Genomic DNA, 10765 nt, shown 5'->3' with positions numbered 1-10765 from the left:
GCATTTTATTTTTTGATGATTAAAAAATGTAAAATATTATAATGATTCGAACTGATTATTGTTAAAAATTGAATTTGATTCTTTAAGAAAATTGTACTTATTTTATTTTATTGTAGGCGCCGTGCAATAATACTAATTACTAGCCCTATATATGCACTTTACTCAAGGAAAAAAAATTGTTCGGTAGCTAGTAAAGAAATAAGTTATTTGATAGTTATTTAGAAAATATGCTATTTATGTATAAAATTAATATGATGTTTGATCTGTAATATATAAATTATTTTATTCAAAATAGAAAATACATAATTAATGCCTCCATAATTAAATTCTGACCAACTACAAAACGATCCCTATTTTTGGTTGCCAAATTTTATTCATTTTGCTCCATTGTTTAATTGAAATCGAAGCTTAAGGTGATAATAATATGATTTTTAGTTCAATGAAATATTAGAATAATAATTGAAAATGTAGTTTCCTAGAGGAAACAGTTCACTAAATTAAAATTAAATAGTTAAAGTCCTAAATAAAAAGCGTAATTATCAATGAGCTTGGAAAATGGAAGTAAACTTTGCACCAATATGCTACTATAACTTCTCATATTTTGGTGTAATTGAATTTTTTACTAATCCTTAATATTTTGAGGATTTTCACAAGTGGCATGTGAATAATTGAGTTTTTCAATTTTGTTGACAGGTTTTAAGGGGGCTAGCTTACGAATCAAACCTTTCTCTGACCTAATAACGTTCTTGAATTTATTTTATTTCATATATATGAATCTGTAGAAAAGACCAAAAAAGAGTAAGATAAATTTAAAATCGAGGCATCTAGAGGCTCACACAGAAAAACCGACAAGCAGAGGCAATCATTTCATCTAGAGGTAAAGCACAAATTTGATGGCAGTACCAAACAAATTCATGCAAACTACGAATAGAAAATATAGCTTCAAAATAATGGAGGCAAGGCCAGCTAGTGAGATGATGGACGATAAGCTTTATCATCGAGAGAAAAAGAATTTTAGGCGATTTCGTTATAATTGTCTATATGATAATAGATGCTAACTTTAAGGGACTATGTATATAAAGTCCCTTAGAAAGTTCAATCATATACGTATAATAAAAACATTCATTGAATTAATCGACTTTAGATCTTAAATTCACATATACTCTACATCAATTTTATATAAAAGACCCTTTTTGTAACCTAATATTACTTTCTCTGTCTCGATTTATATGACACGATAATCATTTCACCTATTTAGTAGTGTAACTTCAATTCAGAAATCAGAAATAGTGACAAGCCATTTTTGGTAGAAAAAGTTGAGTTAAAAATAAGAACCCTAGTCAGTGCATACCATGTCATAGTGGGACCCACCAGCCCCAAAATAAGATCATGGAATAGATCAATGGTCAGAATTCAGTTCTAACTTCCAATAAGAGTGACACACATTGCACCAAATCAAACTCCTTCAAAGATAAAGACCTACTAATTTATATTAAACTATATATATATATATATATATATATATATATAAATAATACACTTATCCTATACCTGAAAAAACAATAATATAAATTTTAAATAAATATACATGGAAAAAAAAAAAGATTGTGAAAAAGGTTGAAACAAACTCTCTTTTGTTTCTTTCTCTCTTTTGTTGTTTTCTTGCCTTGCTTTTCAATTCCATTTAATTTATGATAATATTATGTCATTTTTAAAGCAAAAATTAAATTTAAGTTCTTCTAAATTCGATCTTTTTTCTTTTCGAGTTTAAGTTATATATTGTTAGTAATTTATTTTTCATAATCAGTTTATCCCAAAAATATCTAAAGAGAGATATATTTGTTACTTAAAATTTATGAATTTCTATAATGATTTAAATTAATATAGGACAATAATTAGATATATAGTCAAATATTTATAATTTTTGTAATGAATATTTAATACATATATAAAGTTTGAATAAAAATTATTAAATATCTGATGTGCTAAATCGGTCCCTAAAGGTAATTCATATTCGTGATTTTAAAATAAAATACGTTACCAACTATAATAAATAAAAATAACTTATACAATATTTTTTACACTCACAATATATAACTTAAACAAACCAATATTAATTTTTTCCCTCAAGAAATGATCAATTTTTTTTTTATAAAGAAAATAAATTTTGAAGAAGTGAGCAAATAGTGATACAAGAAAAATTCCACATGTAAAGGAGTTATCAATAAAGTATATAGTCAACAAGGACATTAGCAATAATATCCTTCAAAAATCACAATAAATTTTTTTCAACAAAAAGGAATTGAAACACTACAAGTAGATCTCTTTTATTTATCAAAAATAAAAAAAAAATGATTTTTTTTTTCAAGAAAAGTTGAAACAATTGCTTCAAATACAAAAAAATAAAAAATAAAAAAGGTACACAAGAACAAAGAGAAAGAGGTCATACATAATAAACACAACCCACCTTCTCTTCTTCCCCATTTTCACCTTCCTCTTTTCCAACCATTTATTAGATTCCTTTATAATGGACTTTTCTTTTCTCCACTCTATTATTATTCTCACCTCAAAAACAACAAACCCCATCCCAATCTTTTAATTACTTCTTCACAATTTTTGCTCTATTCAGTGGTTTTTCTGGGACTTTTTATAGACTACTTTTGAGTCTTGTTTTTTGTTGTTGTTGTTGTTATTGGTTGTGGTGTTTTCTGTATAACTTTCTTTGGGTTTATTCAAGAGAAAAGAACCCATATGTATATTTGATATAAAGGGATTGAAGGGAATAATCAAAACTTCTAGATAATACAATTTTATTTTGTATAAGAAGAAAAAAAATTGTAACTTTTTGCATTTTCAGTTTTGTAAAATTGTATAAGGGTGAAAAAAAAGTTATATTGGAAAGATGGGAAAGCAAGGGCCTTGCTATCACTGTGGTGTTACAAGTGAGTTAATGATTCTTGATTGTGTTGAAGTTTTTGATAATAAAGTTTTGAAATTTTCAAGAAAAATTGAGTCTTTTTGGTTGTTACCAGTATAGAATTGTTCTTTGTTACTTTATATGATGTTGTTTGTTTAGATTAGTTGTTGAATTATGAAAATACTGGATGTCCCATATGGTGGTTTTTTCTGAAAAGGGGAAAAATATGAGGAATATGTGTTGTTGTTCATCTTATTCAGTTTGGTTTTTGAATTTTGTTTTGTTTGGATTATTGGGTTGTTGAATAGATAGACTACAAATACATTTTTGGAATTCAATGTGGATTTTGAGTTGGAATTTGTTTCTGAAACTGGGATTTCTTTTGGTTCCCAATCTTCTTTTTATCAGTGCCCATTGACTTCTCCAGTATCTTCTGAAATCTAGCCAAGAGTCTCTTAGTAACTAGGCAATTTAGAGTTCAATGTAATTCCATTCAAATGGCAATGCAATTGGGAGATGTTTTGATTGTATTCAATATTCTCTGCATCCATTTTCCTTCATTTGTGATCTTCCAATTCCCTATTAAGTTTAGACATAATCTTTCTCCAGAGAAATGTATTGTTTGGGCAGACTTGAGTTCTTGCTGAAGGTGGCATTGATATGGTTCTTTAGGGAATGAAAGCAGCACAAAAATGACTTGAAAATGTTGATTGGTCTATTTCTAAATTCACGAATCTGATCTTTGTGATTTGTAAAGATTTGACACCCGAGTCTAACTTGACCCAAAAGCTAGCAAGCAAGGGGAGGATTACCAATGTCCATATAAGCAAACCACCGGTCCATTATCCAATCAATGTGGGATTCTAAGACCCCTTTCACATCCGAGGCTCAGTTGGAGCGTGGACCGGGAGCCCAAACAGGGATGAATGTGGCTTTGATACCATGTAAAGTTATGACACGTGGCCTAACTCAACCCCAAAAGCTAACTAATGATGGGAGGATTTCCCTATTCCATATAAGCAAACTGTCAGTCCATTTGATTAAAGGATGCTCTTCCCAGGGACATTTGTGTTTCATTGCTTCAAAGTTATACATTATCAACTTTGGCTTCAGGTCCCTTGTTTTAGTAGCATGCTCTTGATGAGTGATCACTAGAAAAGGGTTGGGGTTTTCGCTCCTATCTTAGTAATCCCCATGAATCGCGTTCATTGTTTTCAACTTAATATGACCTCATACTCTCCTCCTTCACTTGTTCTTGTTATCTGTTCATTAAAAACTTCCTAATGTCTGCACTACAGTTAGAAGCAGCAAGATCCTCCAGGCATTGGATGATATCTTCTTTACCCTATTGTCTTTTGCTGCATATGTTGCTCGCATTGTCTCTGTAACATTTCAAGTTGTCTTGAAAAGACTTGTTACATTGGAGACTCTATTACGTTGTCATCAGCTGGTCTAGCACATTTTGTTGCAAGAATGCAAATAAACTGGTTTGAATAATAATTTGAAACTTGGCTAGATATTATAGGCGATACTTAATTATGGCCCATTTCGAGGGAATGTAAATATCTTCAAGTAAATAGCCTTAGATGTCTGTCCTATGCCACTATTTAATTGCAAATCTATCTATTTTAGCTCCTCAATGTGCTGTTTGGTTTCCAGCTTAGTTCTTGTTTGGAGAACTTCATTATGGCTTTCTGGACACCTCTCTCAGTTCTCTTCTAACCCTGATTATTGATTTACCTTGATTTATCTCTTTGTTCAGCTCCTCATCATACTGCATTTTTCAGTATAATGATTTCTGCCTCTGTGTTTCTTGCTCATGCAAATCAGGGAATGAAAATTTGATTTGTTCTTAGTTACTTTAGATTCTTCCTTGTCTCTCCAATTCTTTCTTGTTTTCTTGCTCCCTGAGGTCATCCATTGACAAATTTAACTTCCCGTCAACAGCATGAACCACTGCCATGCTTATAGACTTCTGCATAGGTATCTGTCTCTTAGTTATATAGGAGCAATTTCTTAATCAAATTAAGTGAATTTGGAGGAGATATTTTCTCTTTTAATTAACCCATAAGTTGTTTGTTACATTCATAGTTGTTTTTGAGTTTCGATTCATTGGATCCTTCTTCTTTCTTTCCATGCTTGGGAATGTTGAGCATCCTGCAGTGTATATAATCACTACTTACCCCACTCTGTCCTATTGTCTCTTCATTTTCTCCGCCACAAATATTCTTGTTAAAATTCTTATTACATGCTTACACTATTATTTTGTTATGGAATGAGCAAGATGTTTCTGCAATCATTTATTTCCGGATTGTCATACTTCTTAGATGCCTCTCATTCTTCCCACATTATGTAATTGGAGTAGAGTCTTAAATGGTGAATTCATGCTGCAGGCACTCCTCTTTGGCGTAATGGACCACCAGAGAAGCCAATACTTTGCAATGCATGTGGATCTCGGTGGCGAACAAAAGGGACACTGGTAAACTACACTCCTCTGCATGCAAGGGCTGAACCAGATGATCTTGAAGATTACAGGGTCTCAAGATTCAAAAACTTTCCTGTTAAGAACAAAGAGGTCAAGATGCTGAAACGAAAGAAAAGTCATGATAATCCTGAAATTGGAATTCTTCCTGAATATCATCAGGGTTTCCACCGTAAGGCTTTAGATGAAGATACAAGCAATAGGTCAAGTTCCGGCTCTGCCGTGTCAAACACTGAAAGCTATGGACAATTTGGTAGTGCTGAAGCAAGTGATTTGACAGGTAGATTCTTTTGCAATGCAGGCATGCAAACGGCAACTTAAGCTGCATCCTCTCTCATTTAAACTGCCAACTTTTCCTACCTTTCAAAAAATATTACCAACTCTCTCCTGCTTCTCCCAAAAGGTCTGTGTTCAGTTTCTGTGAAGATCATCCTCTTCGATAGAAGTTAATGACTTGTATCCTCAAGATATAGATCTGTACACTAATACAATCTTTTATAACTACCAGAGAAATCATACAGGTGGTCATTGTTGGTTTTACCTGCTCCTTTTTTCTTCATCTTTGATCAGTTATACCAATATATCATACTGCACCTTCTATAGTGGTCAAGCTATATTACTTCTTTCAATTGACCTCCTAAACTCAAGGAGTTAATTGTCTTCAAAGTTGTATTGGTATCTTTTGTCAATCCATCCTTCCTGACTTTGTTCGATACACCTTTTACTGAATTCTCACTCTAGCTGCATGAAATATTTACCCCTTTATGGTGCTTTCAGGCCCTGCCCAATCAAATATATGGGATGCAACGGTGCCTTCAAGGAAGAGAACATGTGTCAATCGTCCAAAGCAATCTTCAGTTGAAAAGCTTACCAAAGACCTGTATACCATCTTACATGAACAACAATGTTCATACTTCTCTGGATCTTCTGAAGAAGATTTGCTTCTTGAAAGTGACAAGCCGATGGTCTCCGTTGAAATAGGACATGGAAGTGTGCTCATTCGGCATCCAAGTGCTATAGGTAGAGAAGAAGAATCAGAAGCCAGCTCTCTGTCGGTTGACAACAAGCACCATTCATCCAATGAAGCTTATTCACAATTGACTACCCCACCTGTAAATATTAGTAAGGGTGTCAATTCATCAAACCTGGTAATTCAGAGAACCCAGAAGCCTTCTGGTCAAGGAGTGGAACATGAACAGTTTAAAAGGTACTTTCTTCATTATAGCTGGATAGCATATAGCCTTGAGAATGAAACACTGTGCCACGTGTCCCAAAAGAAGTCAAAAGGATATAGTGTTAAAATGCATAACTGTGCTACTATTGGTTGACAGGGTATGGCTACACAAATAGACTGATATGTGGAACAGAAACTTGTGTTAACATGATATGGTCCATGTTTTCCCTGCAACATGTCATAACGGAATTCTTGTGGTGGTTTCAGATACATAATTGAATAGTCTAAGAGCTTTGGTACTATTTTCTTTGAGATGGTGTATACTTCCCATCTTTCTGATTTCATCTTGAACTGCAGGAGCAGGGACCACCTTGAAAAATTGCAGATTCTCGGACATCATAATTCGCCATTGTGCCACATAGACCTTAAGGTATCTTACTGCCTCTTTTATTTCATGCATAACTTTTGATTGCTTCATATCATACAACCATATCATGCTTCATACAAGGTCACTTGTCTGTGTAGATGGAACATTTTCCTATTCCACACTGTTTTCCTACGTCTCAGGCTTTTGAATTGGGTATTCTCTGCATAGAGTTATAATTATCTTCTACATGTAATTGTCATTATGCATGAACTTTAACCTGAAAATTCTTACAGTATGGTAGTTTGCATGGATAAGCTTCCTCTATAATGGTAAAGAACCATTTTCGAGCTTGTTTTTCACCATGTTTTTAGTTGTTAATAGTTACTTTAAGAATCTAAACATGACTCTACAGTTTACACTCTCTTAGATAAGCGATATGCAGAAATGAATCTGATTGACGGCAATTCTTTATGCAGGATGTACTTAACTATGAAGAATTCACAAGGCATCTGTCAAGTGATGAGCAACAGCAACTACTAAAGTACTTACCTCCAGTTGATTCTTTTTCACCTCCCGAGAGGTTTGTACGATCTCTTTGTACTTTGGATTACAAGAGCATTTGATTAAAAGAAAAACCTTCCAGAAAAATGGAGGAATGAACTTATCTTTTGACTGAGAGGCTGCATTTCTGGGGCTTACCACTTGTTCTTTTGATTCACCTCTCTCAGTTGTGCTACTCAGGCTTTAGAAATATAATTGATGGTTATGTTGAACTTGGACCATAAAGTGCTGGTGCTTGATTGAAGAATGCATTGTTGAGCTCTGATCTTATTCCTATTTTCAATTCTCTCTGCAGTCTCAGGGGCATGTTCGAGAGCTCTCAATTTGAGGAGAATTTGTCTTCCTTCCAGAAACTACTTGCAGAAGGCGTTTTTGATAACTCGTTATCTGGGGTGACAGTAGAAGAATGTAGAAACCTGAAGAGGTTTATGTTGTGCTATTTAATGAAGTCAAAGTGGGTGGAACAAGTTAATCTTCTTAAGGTAAGGCCTTGTTTATGATTTGTCATATGAAAATTCAATGAGCGATCCACCCTCTTATATGCAACATTTGCTAGATAGAAGTTTAAAACTAATCTACTTCTATGTCAGGACATGAAATGTAAAAATAGTAGCAGTAGTTCTGAAGTTGCTGGAGGGTGCAATGTTTTTGGCACAGGTCATTCAGTGAACATGAAGAGACCACGCGATGGGCAATATCCAAAATATTTAGGTTCGTTGCATGTCTCTTTTTATTTCTTTTATGGCATTTTACGAATCCTCCTGTCTGGTAGACTAGCTTCTTTATATAACAAAGTTTTACCCCAAGATACTTGGAGTTTTTCAAATTTTCCTGATAGACTGTAGTAGATACTTACATCTCGGGTCTTTATTTTCATTAAAATGTTAAGAGTACTGCATCATGTGCAGTGGCGGATCCAGGATTTAGAGTCCGTGGGTGCCAAATAGACTTATCGATTAAATTAATTTTATATTTGATTAAATTATTTGTCTTTTCGATATATATCATAAATCAATCAATAAAATGTAAATAATAAGATATTACACTTTTATTGAGTATTTAATCAAATAAAAGAAAAGTCAAAGGAGTAATAATGTAATTAATTTAATTTAAGTCTAACAATTATAAAAAAATAAAAATAAAAATTGTGCCAGTGCTTGGAGCCTTTTTTTTTTTTTCTTAAAAAACGTCTGCATCAAATTTCTCAAAAAAATAGGTACAAATGGGATTCGAACCCGCAACATCAGCCTTCTAAAGTTGCCCTCCTACCATGGCACCACAAGACAATTTTGTTTTGTGGGTGACACGCTTTATATTTATATAAATATTATATATATATATACCTATGTTTATATAGAGTTTCCGTCGAAGTTCGGGGGTGGCGTGGCACCCCCAAACCTCTGCATAGATCCGCCACTGATCATGTGGGTAATACAAAGAAGTTGTAGAAGCTGGGGAAGGAGCATAAGAAAATTGTGAACACGGTAGGCATCTTGGTATCCATTGGCTTTTGACGCACTGAGGTGACTGAATTATCCAACTATTTTATTCTACACAAACGTCTTTATCTAGCTGGTAAGAACAGAATATGTTCATCCTATGCAACGGCCTATTCTCGTCTAAAGATTACTCAGTAAGCCTAGTTCGTGCATTTTGACGTCTAGGAGGAAATGCAATAATTGAAACTGAAATCAATATAAATAAATGGTGAACGAATTAGCAAGTACATCTCAGCTTCTCTTTCTATTTCTCCATTTATTTACTTTTTTTGTTAGTATATTTGGCCCTTCATCCTGGCAGATACCTTGTAATAGTAAAAACAACTATTTGCGAAAATCACAACTTTATATGATTAGGTAAGCATTATAAAATGTTAAATAGGAAAATCAGTATTTCTAGACCACATGATCCACCCCGGTCCTCCATGCCACCATGAAGGGATAATATAAAAGGTGTGATAACAATTAGGATACTAACGTCTTGTGGTACGTAACTTTTATCAAGCATTTTCTAAGCTATTAGAAGCTATTTTTTCTTGCGAAATGAGCTTTTTATACCCCCATTGCAGCAGGATCAATGCTTAGTTGATTGATTGTTTTCAGAAGAAATCAAACCTATCCTATTCTCCATTTTTGTGTAGTGTGTTGTTCAACTTGTTTTTAATTCAGACGGAAATAACAGTTAATTTGAATTTTGCTTCAGGGGTAAAAACAACAATGAAGAGCCCCAAGAGGGTGGCGATGAAAAACAGCTACGAACAGAAGGAAATCATGGAGAATGATAGCTCTTGCTTCAGTCCAAAAAGCCTTTTCGCATTGCCATCTGAGAATTCCTTCCGTTTTACAAATGAAAGTTCTGATCAGGACTTGCTGCTGGATGTGCCATCCAACAGCTCCTTCCCTCAGGCAGAACTCCTCCTACCAACAGCTAGTTTTGCAGCTCAAGCAAGCACAAGCAGTAGCTCCATATACCCGCACCTCATCCACCCCTAGAAACACAACACTATCACACTTGGCTTTCTGTCTGTAGCGTATTTACAACCTTATTGGGCCAAACCACATTACTGTCTCTGCATATCACATACCAAATATAGAAAGTTCCGCGAAGGGATTCAGATGGTTGCCTTTTGCCTTTTTGCAGGTAACCTAATATTAAACGAAATTTTGGATTTAGCGGATGGATATTATGCTTGTTTTTCATCCTTTTGTATAGGTTGACAAATTGTACAATATAGCTGAAAATGCAGAGGTGGTGATGTCTAGAGATTTTTGTATGCACTGAAGCTTTTAACTTAAATTGAGGACACCCTTCTGTCTTTTAGTTTTGTTGATGATGATTGTTAAGTCTTTCCTTGCTTATCCTTTTGCCAAACTTGTCTGTTGTGTGATAGAAATTTGTATCTAGGACACCAACAAGAGTCCTCTAACAAACTGAGATTAGGCAATGACAGATCTCATCATGAAGTTGCTTAAAATTTATGTACTACCTAATTAGTCACCACCTAATTTCCATCCTACACATGAAAAGTTACTACCAACCTTTTTTTACCCACTCGGGCCATCTACTACACGTTAATAATGGTCTTTTGGATTTCATCTTCTAAAAGAATAGCACGTGGTTGGCTGTTCAAGCAAGTCCATCCCTTGAAGTCGTACCCTCTCAGTATGTGCGAGTCTTTCACCGATTGATAGAAATGCCACATATAGGCAAATAATGATGTGTATGAATGGTTGGGTGGGTGGGGGGTCGGGGTTGCTTGCTTAG

At 34.2% G+C, this 10765-nt stretch overlaps 1 protein-coding gene across 1 annotated transcript; it reads left to right on the top strand.

Annotated features, from left to right (window-relative positions):
* The first annotated feature begins 2435 nt into the window (after positions 1-2435).
* LOC125826883 (GATA transcription factor 26-like) lies at positions 2436-10321 on the top strand. Its single transcript, XM_049506226.1, has 8 exons — positions 2436-2942; positions 5311-5679; positions 6177-6606; positions 6931-7003; positions 7417-7520; positions 7797-7983; positions 8092-8212; positions 9704-10321. Exons 1-8 carry the CDS (start codon positions 2903-2905, stop codon positions 9991-9993), a joined length of 1614 nt encoding a protein of 537 aa, XP_049362183.1. The 5' UTR covers positions 2436-2902; the 3' UTR covers positions 9994-10321.
* Positions 10322-10765: the final 444 nt, after the last annotated feature.

Source organism: Solanum verrucosum, unplaced genomic scaffold (assembly GCF_900185275.1).
Source record: "Solanum verrucosum unplaced genomic scaffold, falcon-dt-bn FXZP01000060.1, whole genome shotgun sequence".
Taxonomy (NCBI): domain Eukaryota; kingdom Viridiplantae; phylum Streptophyta; class Magnoliopsida; order Solanales; family Solanaceae; genus Solanum; species Solanum verrucosum.
Note: the sequence above shows the minus strand (reverse complement) of the source record. Positions and strands in the feature narration are given on the sequence as shown.